Source organism: Camponotus vicinus, unplaced genomic scaffold (assembly GCF_025532165.1).
Source record: "Camponotus vicinus isolate PSW18456_S1 unplaced genomic scaffold, iyCamVici1.0 SCAF_3, whole genome shotgun sequence".
In the NCBI taxonomy this organism is placed as follows: domain Eukaryota; kingdom Metazoa; phylum Arthropoda; class Insecta; order Hymenoptera; family Formicidae; genus Camponotus; species Camponotus vicinus.
This window is the reverse complement of record NW_028141967.1, coordinates 3,571,787-3,588,193: the sequence shown is the minus strand read 5'-3', so window position 1 is coordinate 3,588,193 and position 16,407 is coordinate 3,571,787. Positions and strand designations below refer to the sequence as shown.

The 16,407-nt window shown below is 42.0% G+C and overlaps 3 protein-coding genes across 11 annotated transcripts in view; 1 reads left to right on the top strand and 2 right to left on the bottom strand.

Annotated features, from left to right (window-relative positions):
• Positions 1 to 816, bottom strand: part of Dbct (Dihydrolipoamide branched chain transacylase E2) — a 4,795-nt gene extending 3,979 nt beyond the window's left edge. Inside the window, exons 1-2 of one of the 4 annotated variants that reach the window (XM_083095464.1) lie at positions 511 to 816; positions 70 to 439 (exon numbers count right to left, since the gene is read on the bottom strand). In XM_083095464.1, coding sequence (XP_082951590.1) covers positions 70 to 84 — 15 coding nt within the window. In that variant the 5' untranslated portion in view covers positions 85 to 439; positions 511 to 816. Of the gene's footprint in view, positions 1 to 69; positions 490 to 510 lie in introns of those variants that run through there. The other 3 variants (XM_083095461.1, XM_083095463.1, XM_083095462.1) reach the window with 3 other exon arrangements.
• Lap1 (leucine rich repeat containing protein 7 lap1) overlaps positions 1 to 3,003 on the top strand; it is a 16,855-nt gene extending 13,852 nt beyond the window's left edge. Inside the window, exon 14 of the transcript XR_014438074.1 lies at positions 140 to 3,003. The gene's annotated coding sequence lies outside the window, so the exon portion shown is untranslated. The remainder of the gene's footprint in view (positions 1 to 139) is intronic.
• On the bottom strand, positions 1,365 to 16,407 carry Mglur (metabotropic Glutamate Receptor). 6 transcript variants are annotated; one of them, XM_083095457.1, is made up of 10 exons: positions 15,358 to 16,407; positions 12,024 to 13,018; positions 11,165 to 11,943; positions 9,447 to 9,792; positions 8,858 to 9,359; positions 8,239 to 8,354; positions 6,601 to 6,872; positions 5,943 to 6,327; positions 4,801 to 5,272; positions 1,365 to 2,739 (listed from the first exon to the last, which is right to left on the bottom strand). In XM_083095457.1, exons 3-10 carry the CDS (start codon positions 11,716 to 11,718, stop codon positions 2,594 to 2,596), a joined length of 2,793 nt encoding a protein of 930 aa, XP_082951583.1. In that variant the 5' UTR covers positions 11,719 to 11,943; positions 12,024 to 13,018; positions 15,358 to 16,407; the 3' UTR covers positions 1,365 to 2,593. The 6 variants fall into 6 exon arrangements, with proteins under 6 accessions (XP_082951583.1, XP_082951582.1, XP_082951584.1 ...); XM_083095456.1 differs by having other exon boundaries at positions 11,165 to 11,917; XM_083095458.1 differs by having other exon boundaries at positions 11,165 to 11,908.

The following is a 16,407-nucleotide window of genomic DNA, read 5'->3' as shown; positions in this document are numbered from 1 at the left end:
GTTCGATGGAAGCACGAAATTCTCATTCTCCATTTTCGTGATGCAATCAACAGATTGCACATTGTTTACTTCACGATCGCCCATCGGCTCCAAACGCAATCGACTCGTTGTATTTAGAGGTCTCTGATTATGTTGGCAGAGTGCCAGAGTTCAATCCGACTCGCGGCTTGTTGACGTTCGACGTTGGCACGTGGCAGTGCGTTTAAAGTTTTGGCGAGTCACTTCGCGCTTATTCACCTGGAATCTATCACTTGGAATTTTTCACCTGGCAAACGTAAACTCACTCGAATATTTACCAGTCGTGCGACCGTCAATAATCGCCAAGGGAGAGCCATCAGCTGATGTCTATCCAATCCGCTTGAAGAGGAGACGCACGATAGCTCGCGAGACTATAATGCTCGTGACTATCAAATATGCGTTATCATTTACCCGATACGCTCTGAGGAAGCATGTTTATTTACGAATCAAAATTATGCAATCATCGAGTCAGTAGACATGTGTTCTACTTACGCATTTCGAGCATCGTATGATCTCGATATTTGCAATTAAAATTAATGCAAGTCAAATTAATGAAATAAATACAAATAAAGTTGATGTGGGACAACTGGATTAAGCGAGATCCTTTTCAATATGACAAGACGAGAGCAGCAGGCGTGAATAGACACGGAAAAAGAAATTTTTATAACACACTTTGCGTATATATTAAAGAGAGCACAACGATATGAATAGTTTATGTCTGAAATATTTTGCTTTGAAACAATTCGGTGAGCGGCTATGTAAAATATGTGAACGCTCTGATAGTAACACCAAAACTACTTCTCAAGATATGATTATCAAATACCGGTTCGAGGTTCTCTTATAGAGAAAAAAGAATGTAGCAGATAATGGAAGAGGAAATCGTCATAGGCGTCGAGAGGCGAAAATTTCCATGTTCGTTTTCACATTCACCGCTTAACACACATTATTGTATCTGGTTTATTTTATTACATTTATTATTTATATTTTTATTATATTTTCTAGTTTTTATTTTATATATATTTTCCATTTTCACTGATTTTACATATACTCGATTTTTATATTACTTATCACGTACTCGAATTGTATTTTATTCGTCGGACCGATTGTGTATCATACGATAATCGAGTAGCGGCGAATGTTTATTGTTCTTGCATGCAGGACACGGGAAATTGAATTTCGTGGAATTATCATCATGGCGGGATTTCAAATCCTTTTTCCAGAAATGATGGATAGCAGGTGGAAATAGATACACGCTCTCGATACGCCATTCAATAATTGTTTTATTTTCCATGTTCGATTTTTCCGCCTCTCTCTCGCACCGCGCGCGCTCGTTACAATAGAAAAGATATCTTTTTTTTTATTTTTATTTTATTTTATTTTATTTTCTTTTTTTTTGGTACGTCGCTTTGGCTTCAGCGGCCGCGGGAGTCGAGCGATTTAATCGTCGATAATACAATAATAACGCTCCTCTTGCAATTACTCGCAAAATTGATCAAACGTTTGAAACAAAATTCTATATAGAATTTTTTAATTTAATAGAAAGAAGGTAGAGAACACAGAGATATAATACCCAGATAGAGCCAATTGTCGGCTGTCATATTGCCAGTAATTGTCTACAATAATATAATTGTTGGCAACATGACAGCAATATGATTAATCAATATGATTGACACATTTATCTGGCTATATATATGATATTATTTTTATATTATATGTAGGGGAGGATAAATTATATATATATTTTTTCCCAAAATACTACGCCTCCAGATAATTTTTTTAATGAATTTTTTTTTAAAATACGTTTGATCAAGTTTTGTTAGTCGCGATTATTAAAACAAGTACGAAGGGAGGTTGAGAAACAATCGGGTGGGGACAATGTATTCTCGATTAATACACTCGATACTGGGGTATCCATCCGATAAATGCGTTCGCTTTAAATACATTTATTTATTGTCCGCTGTATATACGATTATCTCGTCGAAAGGCGCTCTCTCGGAGAACGTTGAACGTTCTTTCTCGAATAAATAAAGAAATAAATAGATAAACAAATAAGTAAGAAATCGATGCGGAAAACCACATTTATGTATACATCTCGCGCAATCCAAATCATACATATTGTGAGGTGCTCGACTAGAATTAGTGGATCACTTGGTATATCAGCTTGATCGATAAATGCACGTACATGTGTATGTCCTATGTGTATGCGTATAATTTATGCACAATAACAGTAACAATAACGACAACAGCGATCATGATAACGATCAATAATCTCGACATTTCTCTCTCTCTCTTTTTTCTTTCTCTCGTTCTCTCTCTCTCTCTCGATTGACAATAGAATGCTATGAATGATAACGATGATGATCGCGAGACGCTCAGCGTCTTCAAAGTCGATTTTCAAATTTTAATTCAATTATTAATCTCTTTAATAAGTAAATTAAAGTTGAAGCATCAACGGGTCGGGAGTGTATAATTCTTTATCAATCTTAATCTTTCCAAATGCACCTCGGCGTTCAACGATTTATATAATTACGAAGGCCGTGCACGCATGTATGTGTGTGTGTGTGTGTGTATGAGTCTACAATTGCGCCACTTGTTCGTTATTAGTTCTGCTGGTGGTGCTGGACGTTAGCGAGATCTCGGTGACTCCCACGGACGTCCGCACCGCCGCGGTTAGGGCGCTTTGCAAGGGCACGTTCTCACTCGCCGACTCGCAGCCTGTGTCTGCAAAATGAAAATTTCATTAGCCATTAGTCGTGAGAAGAGTGAACTATATTAGGCTAATTGTAAGTGCACGGAACCGCGACGCGTTTGCTACCCTCCCCTTGGGATTTTCATCCCTGGCTCTTCATTAAAACGTAATCAACTGCGATAAGCGAGAAGGAAATTTTTTTTTATGTATTTTATTTTTATTTTTCTTTTCTCTATCTAAATTTGTTAACATTTAATGTGATTTGCTAATAATAATAATAATTTTGTTTGCGCTTTTGCACCGGCGTTTGATTCTTAGCCTTTGTATCTCATTTGATTTATATCGTATGAACCTCTTTTCTTTTATTTCATATTATTTTAAATTTTTTTAATGTATTTTTATTTTTATTTTTTTTCTCTATCTAAATTTGTTAACATTTAATGTGATTTGCTAATAATAATAATAATTTTGTTTGCGCTTTTGCACCGGCGTTTGATTCTTAGCCTTTGTATCTCATTTGATTTATATCGTATGAACCTCTTTTCTTTAATTTCATATTATTTAAAATTTTTTTTTATTATTTTCCATCGTTTGAAGGCAAAAATCTCGTTTGAAAAATTAAGAATTAAATTAAATTTTAACAATTAATATCATTTAATACGTATCTCTATATCTTTAGCAATATGAGTGATTTTCCTTTGAATTGTCTGGTATCTTGAAACGTTAAATTAATAATATGGATTAATAATTGTTTCACGAGCACGTATACGTGGTATATTAATTTAATATATCGGTAACGGAAATTTTCTCGAGTATCTTTGCACATCTCTTTCTCACTCCATTCGCAGGATGAGGAAAAGGACCTACGTAATCATTGTCTCATAATACAAGCCGTGAGATGTAATGCTCGTATAATGCAGTCACGCGTCGTGATACGAAATTTCCCGAATTTCCCCGGAATAATCCACCTATAAATTTACACAAGGGATGAAGCAGAGCGGCGGTATTAACTTAATAATTTAGTACCGCTTATGGGACAGGGAATCGTCCTAGCCAACCATTAGCGCGAGCTCTCGCTCTGTAATCCCTTTCACGATTGCGTAGCCGCTGCCGCGTAATAATCAACGATTGTTAATCACAAAGCAACGGTAGGAACCGAATGATTTATAGCGCGTGAATAATGAATTGATTGAATGAATCAATTGAATTCAGAAAGAACGTGAATGAAACTCCCGAGGAAGAGAAAAAAAAATAAATGTGCGGGGATCCGCGTTATAAATAAAACGTTTAATAAGCGAAAATCGCTTCTACATCCGCGCCAGGATTGGCCCAGATTCCAGCCAGGAGCTGTTACATCCACAGCCGCCGTCACGCTATCGAATATCAAACCGTCCGTTGCGTCTCCCGCGTATCGATTACTTTCTTTCGAGCGAAAGCCCCGAATGGGATGATGAGGCGATTCATCGACATCGTCCTCGTCGTCGTCGGCTCCGGATGTCATATCGTGTCATGTCGGATTTTTCGGATGCGTCGCGAATTCCGAAGCCGGATCGACGCTACAGGTCCCCTTTAAAGCTAGGTACCTTGAAGGTGAAATGTCATTTTCATATCATTATTTTGCGGAGAGAAAGAGAGAAACGCGACGCACGTGATCCTGCAATTGTCAAGTTCGCAGACGAAACTTAATTAAATTCATATAAAAAAAATTCACCTCAATCAATATAATCGTTCCTGCCTTTTTGGCGTCTTCATCATCTCTTCCGCTATTTTCTCCCGAGAATTTTTTTTAAAATGAGAGCAAAAAAATTGATTTATAGATTTGAAGCATCTAATTATCACGCACATTATTCACGCGCCATCAAACGAGACGATATATATCGAATGTAGCGGAAAGATAAGAGATCGATTGTCGGGTTTCCAGGATAAGAGAGGAAAAGGAAAGGGTCTTTCTCTTCTCGTAGTATCGATTCGCGCTGCGCGGCAAATTGTTTCGCCAAGAGGAGATCTACGAGAGAAACTCCCTTGCCTCTCCCTTCCTTTCCCCTGGGCGGAAACCACGTAACTCGAGAGATCATATTGTTGGAGACCCTCACACTTGGTCATAGACGAGGCGCCGGCGCTGCTGCCCTGCTTCTTGAACGTGCTGCCCATGCAAACCTTGCCGCGTATATTCTTGTCTGGCTGGAAGACGATGATGTAGACCTTGGGCGAGTAGAGGCAGACGAGGGTGACGGAGGCGCTCAGGCTGATGGCCACGCAGAGCGTGGTGATTTGCGTCTCGTGGGCGTTGCCGGTGCCGAAGTAGATGGGCACGAATGCGAGCCAGATGATGCACGTGGTGTACATGGTGAAGCCGATGAACTTGCTCTCGTTGAAGTTCTCCGGTATCCTGCGGGTCTTCACCGCGTACACGGTCGAGACGAGGATCAGCAGGGCGTTGTACAGCTGGGAGAAGAGGAAGCTCATGTCCTGGATGTTGCACTTGAGGATCACCTGGCGGCGATCCGGGTACGAGTACCTGGTGCCCGGCGGCTCGATGATCATCCAGATCAGCGTGAGCACCACCTCGGAAAAGTCATCTCTGTCTGTGTCTATGTCTCGCGACGGACGAGAAGATAAAGCGCCTATTTCGAACCGAATGTGTTGGGATATCCTTCGCCTCGAGCGATTATAGTCTTTTCTTATTAAAAATTATTCTGAGGAAACTGCCCTCGAATATTGGAATTTTAAAATTGCAAATTTGTATTTTTTAAACTTTTTTTACGATTGCTCGATGTTTCCCTCTATCAAATCTTTATAAATGTGTATTATATCTCCTAATTAATTTGACGATTTTATTACAATCAGTTGATTAATTGTGCTAATAATCATATATTTCACTTCCTTTTTTATTCAACATGCAGCATATATCACTCAGTAAATAAATAAATAAATAAATAAACAAATAAACAGGTATAATCTCACTAGAGGTTTTCATTAAATTGCATGGATGATTTAACTCCGAACAATTAATTGCCTTATAATTATTTAAGCTCGCATTACTCGTTTTAATTAACAATCTCGTGCTAATTTCATTTCCTGCTACGCATTACAAGCTCATGTTTGATATAAACGAGTAAATAAACGTAAACTAAAGGAAATTGGCTACCGTAGCTGGAGAAGACGCAGAGTTCTTTTAAACGAGCGCTCGGTTCGAAATGGAAACTTTATCCCATCAGGATCGGGATCCACTTACCTGAAAGGCGATCAAAGCTGCCGCGATGCAAACCTGGGACGTCGGACTGATGTACCGCGGCCTGACGGCGGACCGCGAGGCCGAATCGAAGATCCTGGCGATCCTGTTGGTCTTGGTGAGCAGGGCACCGTACATGGCGCTGAAGCTGACACCTATCCCGAAGCGCTGCAGGACGCAGATCGCCGTGGTCGGGGTGGCGAGTAGCACGAAGGTGTTCAGGTAGCAGACGAGGACGCCCGCCAGCAGGATCGCGGTGAGCTCTCGTCCCGAGGCACGGACCACCGGGGTGTCGCGATGTTGGAAGAGCAGACACGCCACCGCCAGGGTCGTCACGATCCCCAGGCAGGATATCACCGCGGGCGCGATGGCGAAGGCGCTGCTCCACCTGATGAAAGATGAATTCTTCATTAATGAATCATAAGTAATTATCTTTTGGTTCAAATGGGATAATAATCGCCTTAAAATGAGTTGGTCTTGTATATTTTCGAAAAAAATGTCCCTAAAATTAATATTATTATAATATTAAATCAATATCTATAAATCCTACTCTTTTAAAAAAAATCTGTATACTGTTTGAAGTAAAATTTATTTTAGGATCGATAGCAACGTCAAGTGTTTAAGCTTCATAAAGGAAAAAAAAGGACATGAAGTCGCGCACCTGATATGCTTGATCGGAAGCTGGTAGCAGCCCCGTTTGTCAGGATGCGGCCAGTATCCCGGGCCGCAGTCCCTGCAGGTGTACTCGTCGTAGACGAACTCGTACGCCTCGCACTGATCGCAGACCCAGCAACAAGTGTCACCCTGTTGCTTCTTTATCATACCTGGCTCGCAGGGCAGCGAGCACGCGGAGATCGGTATGTCCTTCGTCCCCCGCGCCCACACCATCTCCCCCGTGCGAATGTCCAGGGAATTGTACCATTTGCCCACCACCTGTCGGCCAGATTTGTCACCGTATGTCGCATGTATCCTCGCTCGCTTCCGATACGCAAATTTTTCGATCGACTATTCCGCCCGCGAGATTTGGCAGCTGATCAAACCTCCCGTCGAATTTCGGCCAATCGCGCCAATGAAAAAGAGACAGAGAGGGATTTTAATTTTGTCGTGCTTAATTTTAATTACGCGCCTGACGGAAAAAGTTTATTCCGATGGAATAATGTAATAAAAACATTTCCTCGCGTTTATATATTTTACACAGAAATTACATTTCGTCGAAAGAGAATCAAATAAAAAATTTCCAAGATTTTTTTATGAATATTTTATATTTAAAATGTGCAACTTCAAAATGACATTTGCACAATTAATTGTTATAATTACAGTAGTAAAAAAAATAATATAAATATACTTTTAAAAAATAATATAAATATACTTCTGGGTATAATTGCCTATAAATTGTAATAAAATTTCGTGCAATTTTCGAACATTTTTGTCATCGTTGGATTTTTTTTTACTTTTAAACTTAAATTACTGGCTAATTACTTCCGATTCTCTCTCTCACTCTAAACACCCTCATATTTTTCTTGTCCTAGAGCTCGAGGATCTAATTTCGCATCGGTTTTTCTTGGTGGAAAGCGTTTTCTCACAAGTTTTCAGGGCTCTCGAAAGTGCAGTCACGGTGCAACTTTAATTACTCGTTAAAAAGGCAGAGCCACCCCTTTGCGCATTCGTTTTATTCGATTCCGCGTCGCATCATCGATCGCGCCGACTTTACACGCGTATTATCGAAAGCAGGCGTGTAAAAACCAATATCCAAAATGACTTTTAAGCACTTTCATATATGTATATCGCTATTTTTTTAATTAACAAACATTAAATAGCAGAAAAACTAAAACAATCGATCGCCATAGAATTTATTTATATCGACGTTTATTTAAATCGAAGTATTATTTCTATTATTATGCAAGAAATCGATATAGTATTTCCGATGACATTCCAATTTAAATCTCTAAAGCTTTGAATTTTAAGATTTTTAATTTTGAATTCGAAAATCCCATCGAAATAAAGTACGACTTTGCTGTATACTCGAAAAGAGTTGGAAATAAATTTTTCAGACCCGAGGGGATCCGACCAATTTGAGCCTCGAACAGTTGAAATTGCCCGACCGCCGGAAAATTTCATCCCATCCGCGAAAGGGATGACGTGGAAATGGAAACTTTATAGAAGTCGAAGTGGCTTCCTCGGAGTCTCAATTCAACTTATCGCTCCCGGCGAGAGGAGACGGTTTGTTCAATTATGCAACGGGCGAGGGAGAGCGATAACGGCGTGTCGCGGTGATTACGGCCCTCCGAATGAACCTTACCCGATAGTGATAGCCGTTGGTGCCATTGTTGTTCGTCCCCTTTCGAAAATTGAGGATCTCGTATCGCGCCAGACCGTCCCCGTGCTCGTCGAACTTCACCTCGCTGCCGGCGTCGTCTGCAAAATCGTGACGATCGTGATGACCGCGGATTCAGCCGCGAGCCCTGAAACGACATTCGGCTCTCGAACCGAATTAACGACGCGATCTGAGAGGCGATAGCTCGTCAAGTATGGGTCGTGTGTAACAGAAAGCTTGGGCAAAAGTTGCTTTAAAAATGTACAAGTGAAACGTGGAATCATAATAGTTTTCGAAGGTAAAAGTGAGGAGGGAGCCGAGTATTGATCCAGCAAGCAGTCATTTTTACGCCCGATATAAAAGCTTAACCGTCGTGTTATTTCACTCTTCAAGATTGATGATGAATATTCAATTTTTTTACATTAAGATCAATTATGTCATTCCTTCAATATTTCCTTAGCATTCTTTCCTCCCGGCACTTCTCTAGAGCTCTCAACAGAGAGCGATAAGAAGAGCGGGGGTGGCAAAAGGCGGCGAACAATGGGAGGCGAACAAACGGCGCGTCGCGCCGTCCCCGATTATTCCGTCGTTTCATCGGACTCACCTATAAAGGACACGTTCAGCAGATAATTCCTATAGAACGCGCCGCGGTCGTAGTTGGCCATCGACGGGCACAGGCCCTTGACGCGGTCGCGGCAGAGGTCGCGGCGCAGATTATGAAGGGCCAGGGCGAACGCGTACACCGCGTCCACGACGAACTGCACCTTGGATTCCTGCTCGTAGCCGCTCGCCGCCGTCAGCCTCAACTTGGGCGAGCACGGGACGAGGCTCTGATTGCCGGAATTGGCGCTCCTCCAGCCCACCTGCTGACCGAAACGCTGCTCCATGCTCGGCGTGTCCCTCCTCAGGTTGCAGCCGAACACCTCCTCCCAGTACTCCCCGAACCAAGGATTCCGTCGATTGTTGTCGGGGGTGAGCGACGCCATGTACTCGTCGAAGCCGGGGATGTTTTCCGATTGCAATTCGACGGTGATGGCGCCCTCGGCCTCCTCCTCGAGGCCCTCGACCAGCTTGCTCTGTCGACCCCAGCCGTCGCTGGCCAACCACTGTAGAGATATCGGTAGTTTATCATGGTTTAAGAAGAAAGAAATTTTATAGGGCTACCCGGGGGAGTTTTTCTCCCCATATCTGACCTGGAAGGGCTGGCTGAGGTTCAATCGTTTCGCGGCTTCGAGGATACCTCGGGCGTCCTCCGCTCGAGTGAACAGGACGATCGCGCGGGCGTTGGGCTTCTTGCTCAGACGTTGGATGATGTCGTCGTACACCTTGTCATCCGCAGCACTAGGTACCTTGAGCGCTGCTGCTATGCAGACGTTCCGTTCCGTCGCCTCGCGCGTGAACACCTCAATGCCGTATTCGCCGTAGCTGCCCTCCGAGTAGACGGTGGACACGTACGACCAGTTGGCGCTCTTCACCACGTCCACCAGCGCGATCGACTGGAAGGTGTCTGGCGGTACCGTCCTCGCAAAGTAGTCGAACCTGAGGAATCACCGGCGAACGTGACACACTCAGAACTCGACTGGATTCTATTCGAGTTGGTATTCATGATCGATTTCATAAGTAATCGTGGATTTTCATGAAGCTGTTACAAAATAATTTTTACATTATTCAAGAATATTTTTATTTGATATTTGTACTTGAAAGAGGATAGTAATTTTTTGATCAAATAATAATTAATTTTAATTTCCTTAATCCTGGATCATTGACAAATTAATAGTAATTTTTTGATCAAATAATAATTTTAATTTCCTTAATCCTGGATCATTGATCAAATAATAATTAATTTTAGTTTCCTTAATCCTGGATCATTGACAATTGCTTCTTTAGAGTGATGGTTAAAATTAAGAGATTAGTTATTACTCTAGAAGATTAATGATTAGGAATCCAAAGGATTAATTATGAAAATTCACAGCTCTTAAATATTGTCCGATTCCTCCCATCGTACGCTTTTGTTGTATCTTCAAATATGTACTTGTTAAAGTCACATAGAACGTTAAACAGGGCTTGAAAGTCTTCTAATGACACTCATACACGACGTCGGCAAACAACGTCAGAAACCGTTTGATAGAAATGTCAGAAGTTCACATTAATTACAGTCAACGTCTTACTGATGAATCAACGATTGTCAGAGCCAATGATTGAAGAGTTTATCTCCAGAGTGTGTCTCTCTTGAATTTGTGTTTCCAGGACTGGAGATTTAAACATTTTTAATACAAGTATTTTTCATCGGCACGTGAAATACTATCTCCTTATTTTTTTTATGATTTTATATTTAATTCAATTGCAGATCTTCATCAAGCTACGAATTTTTCCGACAGAATCAGAATTTATTCAGAAACTATGAATTTTAAAGAGACGGAAACGTGAAATAGAAATTCGCAAAATATGCATTCCAATAATACGAGCCACGCGAATGCAAATTTATATAATTAATGTATAATTAATTACGCCCTCTGTCGCAATTGTAGTCTGCAAAATGATTCAGTTGTCGTTTTATTATTTTTATCACGTTTGTTACATTTTGTTCCTTATTCTCTCAATTCTGTTTTATTTATATACAATTATTAATTTGAATTTTCAAGAAAGAATATTGAGAGAAAAGAAAATTATTTCTCAACGAGAACACTCTGTATATTTCTACACAACTTTATTTTCTCACTTTACTCGACGGGCACGATGGGTTATTTCTCTTTTTTATTTTTTTATTTAAATTCTCTTTTTAAATTTTTTTTATTTAAATTATTTTTAAAAAATTTTTTTTATTTAAATTCTTTTTTTTTAATTTATCTAAAATTCCCGAATAAAAACTATACTATAACTTGAGCTTCTAACTTGAAAGGGAGAGCTCTACCTGGTCTTATCGCTGAGCGCCTTGGCCGTGGAAGCCGGCGATATTTGAGGAATGTGAAAGAGCCTGAGCAGATTGGCCACCTGTAGCGATACCGAACTGTAGGAACCACCGATGACCCCGAAGATGGGCCCCGCGCTGGCAGTCTTCTTCACCCTGGGCGTCGACCTGTCCGCGCACTCCAGGACGCTGATGTCGATGTTGGACAGGGACGCCCTGACGAAGTGCAGGCTCTGATTGAGCGCGTACGTGTCGCGGCCGCACGTGTCGAGGATGTGCACCCCTAGCATGACCCCCGGCAGCACCTTGTCCTTCCGATTGATCTCATCTACAGCGAACAGCATCGCCTCGAGACGTTGCACGCCCCGATGATAGATGTTGGGCCCGCACGCGGTGCCGCCGCCCTTCTCGTGCACCGGGAACAGTCCGCCCAGCACGATGTCGCCGGGTATCAGCACCGCCTTGCTGTGCATCCTCGGTTGCATCAACGACACCGTCGATAACCGCTGCAACGACAAGGTCAGGAGCAGCAACGGCCAAGGCACGCGCTCGCGCATCTTAACCGCCGGCTGTGGTCTGCCTGTGTCACGCTGCCCTTGGCAATCCTCGCTTCGTCGGAATCTAGGATCTTCGATCCACCTCGCCCGTTACATCTGTCAAGGTGAGTCTCTTATCTCGAACCAAGCACCTATTTCAAGATGAAACAGCTCTCTGTCCGAGTGCTTTCTCGTCAATCGAATCTCTCTTCTATCATTCCTTACAAACAAGTTGAATCCTCGCAGCTTGATTACGGCCCAATTACGGTGCGATTAAAATCCTAAAAAGTTAGGTCGAGACAGATACCCTCTGCTCTGGTACTTACCGTATTCCCCGCAGACGGAATCCTCGATGGTCCATCGCATCGTCGATTCGCGGAAGAGGTCGGATTCCTCGCCATCGATTCCGAATATGTGGACACCGACCGCGAACTTCTGCTTTTTGACCTTTTCTCGGGCAACACGCACTTTGCCGCATCCCTCTCCGCAAGCTAATAGTCTCGGGAGAATCGACGTCGATTCCCTTTCACAATCACTTTCGCTTTCTCGCTGCGAAAATTCCTTACATCGTATGCATTATTTCTTGGATTCTTGCCAAGTTTCTTCGTTCTTCACTCAAACGCCAACATTGAAGCTACACAAATCCTTCCTAAGATTTTCTTAAAGAGGGCTTTAAGCTTTGCATCCGATGAGATTATTCTTGGCGTCTGTTGTTCTGATAATTCTGGAATCGAAGGGGAAGAATATCGGAAGACTTGGGTTCCGGAACAATCATTCGGCGTCCGTGTCGGAGCCAACTAGGTTCTCCTCTTCGAGTTGGAATCTCCTACTCTTCTTCTTTTTTTTTGTTTCTTGCCTCCTTCTCTATTTCTTTCTCTTTTATCGAGACTCTTGCTTTTCTTTTCTGAAATATTCCTTCTGTCGTTACTGAAACAAACTCTTCCTCTTCTTCTATTATCATGTCACATTTTTTTACTCCGATTAAGACACACGATTTCTTGTTTTACAGGTGTTCCCTTTGCCCCTATCGAGAGTACCGCTCTTTTTCCGGCTCGTACCTTTTTCAAATAGTAAATTTCTGGCTCGTTAAACGGGTTTAAATTCACCGAGACGGAGCTTAACGAGGTTGATGATGATGGTCCGGTTTTAAAGTCGAGGCGTATCGGCTTGATATTGTTTTGAATTTCAAAGCGACGAGGACTCGGTTGGACGACGAGGCACGATCGCTTCGCTGCTCTCGATCTTCATTCTCCGCATACGTGGACTCGGGATCAGGGAAGTCGAACGTGGGGATCGCGCGAAGAAATTTTCCGCGAGGATCCTGCAAAATTCGATTTCACCAGATTAGATCTCCCGATCCACTTACACGCATGACGTTATATTACGCTAACTAGTCCCTCGCGTGTGTAAAGTTATCGAGTACATCGATCACGACGGGGGTTGGGGGTTGGAGGCGCAAACTTTCCGGAGTAGGAGCTCGAGACGAGATACCTCCCTCTCTCCCTCGCTCTCGTCGAGGGAAATCATCGACGAAGTCGATGTAGGTGACTTCCGTGCGAGCGGGAGAATCGGCTTCTCTCTCCTTCGCGTATCCGCTTTTCGGACTAATAATTTCGCCGACAACTTCCGGCCTGTGATTGCCTAGGAAACTGCTAATACGCGCACGCCCTACATGCAATCTGCGAGAGGGGGGGGAGGGGTGGCGACATCGAGGAGGGGTGGGTGGATCGGGCAAGGGCAAGGGCGCGGATATTCCCTCGAATATATCTTCCCAGCGAACACCAAGTAACATTTATATAACTGTTAGGTGTAATTTCCCGTTCGACAATATAACTGTTACATGTTATGTAACTGTTATGTAACTGTTACGTAACATCTAACCGGTATATTATTGTTATATAACAGTTATATAACTGATATATTAACCCGGCAAACACCAAATAACAGTTATATAACTGTTACGTAACATGTAACAGTTATATTGTTGTTATATAACAGTTATATAACTAATATATTAACCCAGCAAACACCAAATAACAGTTATATAACTGTTATTTGCTGTTTGCTGGGTTAATATATCAGTTATATAACTGTTATATAACAACAATATAACTGTTACATGTTACGTAACAGTTATATAACTGTTATTTGGTGTTTGCCGGGTTAATATATCACTAAAACGTGCATATCTCGAGATTGCTCGATAATCTCGTAATCGCGTTCGACGGGAACTCGCCCTCTTCTTTCCCTTTCGGGGTGTAACCGCGCGGAAATAGCTCGCAGATGCAACGACACGAATATGTAAACACACGTAACATCGCGAATCCTATCGAGATCGCCTCGATAATCCCAGAGCGATTCGACAAGGGAAAGGGGAAACGCGGGAAGATCTCTCCCCTCGTCTCACCCCCTCTCGGGGGTGTAACCGCGTGGAAGTGCTCGCAAATACGGGGGCGTGATTATGTAAACATACGTAATATCGCGAATCGTACTCGAGATTGCCTCCGTAATCCCGTGATTGTTCGACTTGACGATGAAGCATGCACGCGCGGAGAGAAAAGTCCTCCTCGAGGAATAATTGCGTGGATATAACGTGGGAGTAGCGGGGGGGGGAGGGGGACGGGACGTGGCAGGAGGAAGCGCGCACCGAGATTACTTCCGGCTGTGCATCGTCGCTAATCGACGAGCATCTTTGATGTTAGACAAATCGCGAAAATGCGGCGGGAGAAATTAAATTGACTCGTTTTATCTCGTCTGATTATCTTGTTACGCGAGGATTTTAACGCGAATTTACGATATTTAAAGCGAGAAGCGACCCGTGTGTGCCTCCCCCTCTCTAAAATGTCCAATTTTTGAATTATTTTTATTCATCATCTACTCTATTTACTCTATTTACTCTCTTTTTTAAGAATCATAGGTTGGAGGAATTTTTGTTTGGAAAATGCTGCAAATTTAATGGAGAGAAAATTCAGTTTAATTCTTTATGATTTTATGAGACTTCTCGCTAATTATTTTTCCATAAAAATATGAAGAAGGCTCGATGATCAAGAGGTAGAGTAAAAGAACGAATAGATACTAATGCATAACAGAGACATAAGCTTACTTTTCTTTTTGCATTAATACATATTAATATACATTTACCTAATAATTGAATTTCCATCTTCGAAAAAAAAAAAAATAATAAATCGTTCAACTCCGATATTTATTCAATATTAATATTTAAATATTATATGCATATATAAAAAATTAAAAACATATAATGTGAACTTTTTAATATGATAGCTTGATAATTTTTTCATAAAATACGTTTACACAATTTTTTTATATTTTATAAATGAAGTTAATAAAAAATTTATATAATGAATTTTTATTAATATATATATATATATATATATATATATATATATATATATATAAATTTAAAATATTATACATAACATATATGAAATAGAATTATAAAAAGATAATAAAATATTAATAAAATTGATAAATAATAAAATTAATAAAATTAATACATAATAAAATTAATAAATAATAAAATTAATAAATTAATAAAAAAATTTCGAGAAATGTCAAGTATTATTTCTCCTGGAATATAATGATAACACCTCTTTTTAATAACTTGTTTGTAACTTGATAGTGTTAACTTGATATTCGTACCGATAATTGCCGCATCTCGGTGAAGTTCTTCATTATGACAAGATGTTAATCGATCCATTCGGAGTCCAGCGATCCAAGAGAGAGAACCGGTAGATTTCGCTTTGTACCCTTGATTTTAGGGAGCGATTCTCGCAAACAATACGATCTTTTTCACGTCGCGAATCGTTCAATCATCGATCGCCTCGCCGTTTTCGGCGTTCAAACTTGAAAGTCACAAATCAAAGTCGAATCCTCTCATGAGGCTTCGTTTCCGACCGCGTCGCGCGTTAATCAGCCGCGATCGATTTTCGACAAGGGCGAGTAACAACGAATCCTCGACGCGGCACGTCCTTCCCTTCGCGACTTTCCCTCTCGTTGAGCTTCGTCTTTTACTTTCTCCGCAAGTCGCCCGCGTAAATCCAGTCGCCAGTCGAATGGAAATCGGAGGGACCCTTATCCGCACCTTCTTATCGCGTCCTCGTGCAAATCCCGGCGGCGTGAAAAGTCGAGTCTCGTTATTGCGTTTTCCCGCCCTCGCGAATACCTGGAACGTCAAGCCAGGATCAGCGAGAATCGACGCTTTCTTTCCGTCATTTCGAATTCGCGACTTTGCGTCTCGACGCTTTTCGCGGTTTGACAGATCGTCCCGAAATTTTTCGAGTCACAAAAACCAGATAAGAAAGAGAAGAACGCACTTCTTATTATCCCGGGTGTCGAAAAGACAGGAGAGAGCTCTTCGCGAATTATTTCCTGCGAAAACTCTCGAATTCGCGAATGAGAGGTAGAGAAAGAAAAAGAGAGAGAGGGAGGATCGTTTTAAGCGGCTCGATGTAACCCGGAGACACCCTTGCGTCTCGCTTCTGATCCCGATTTCCCTCCCACCCTTCGTCGATCGACGATCGATTCCGACAACCGGAACCACTTCCGGGAGGCGCGAGATCCTCCGTCGTTCCTCGCGTGGAACGACCGTCTCCCCCGTGTTTTCCGGAAGTCGCAGGGTAGCGAAAGGGTAGCGCGCGAGCGAGCGGGGGTGACGTCGCGCGATCGCAGCCGCCACAGCACGACTGGCCG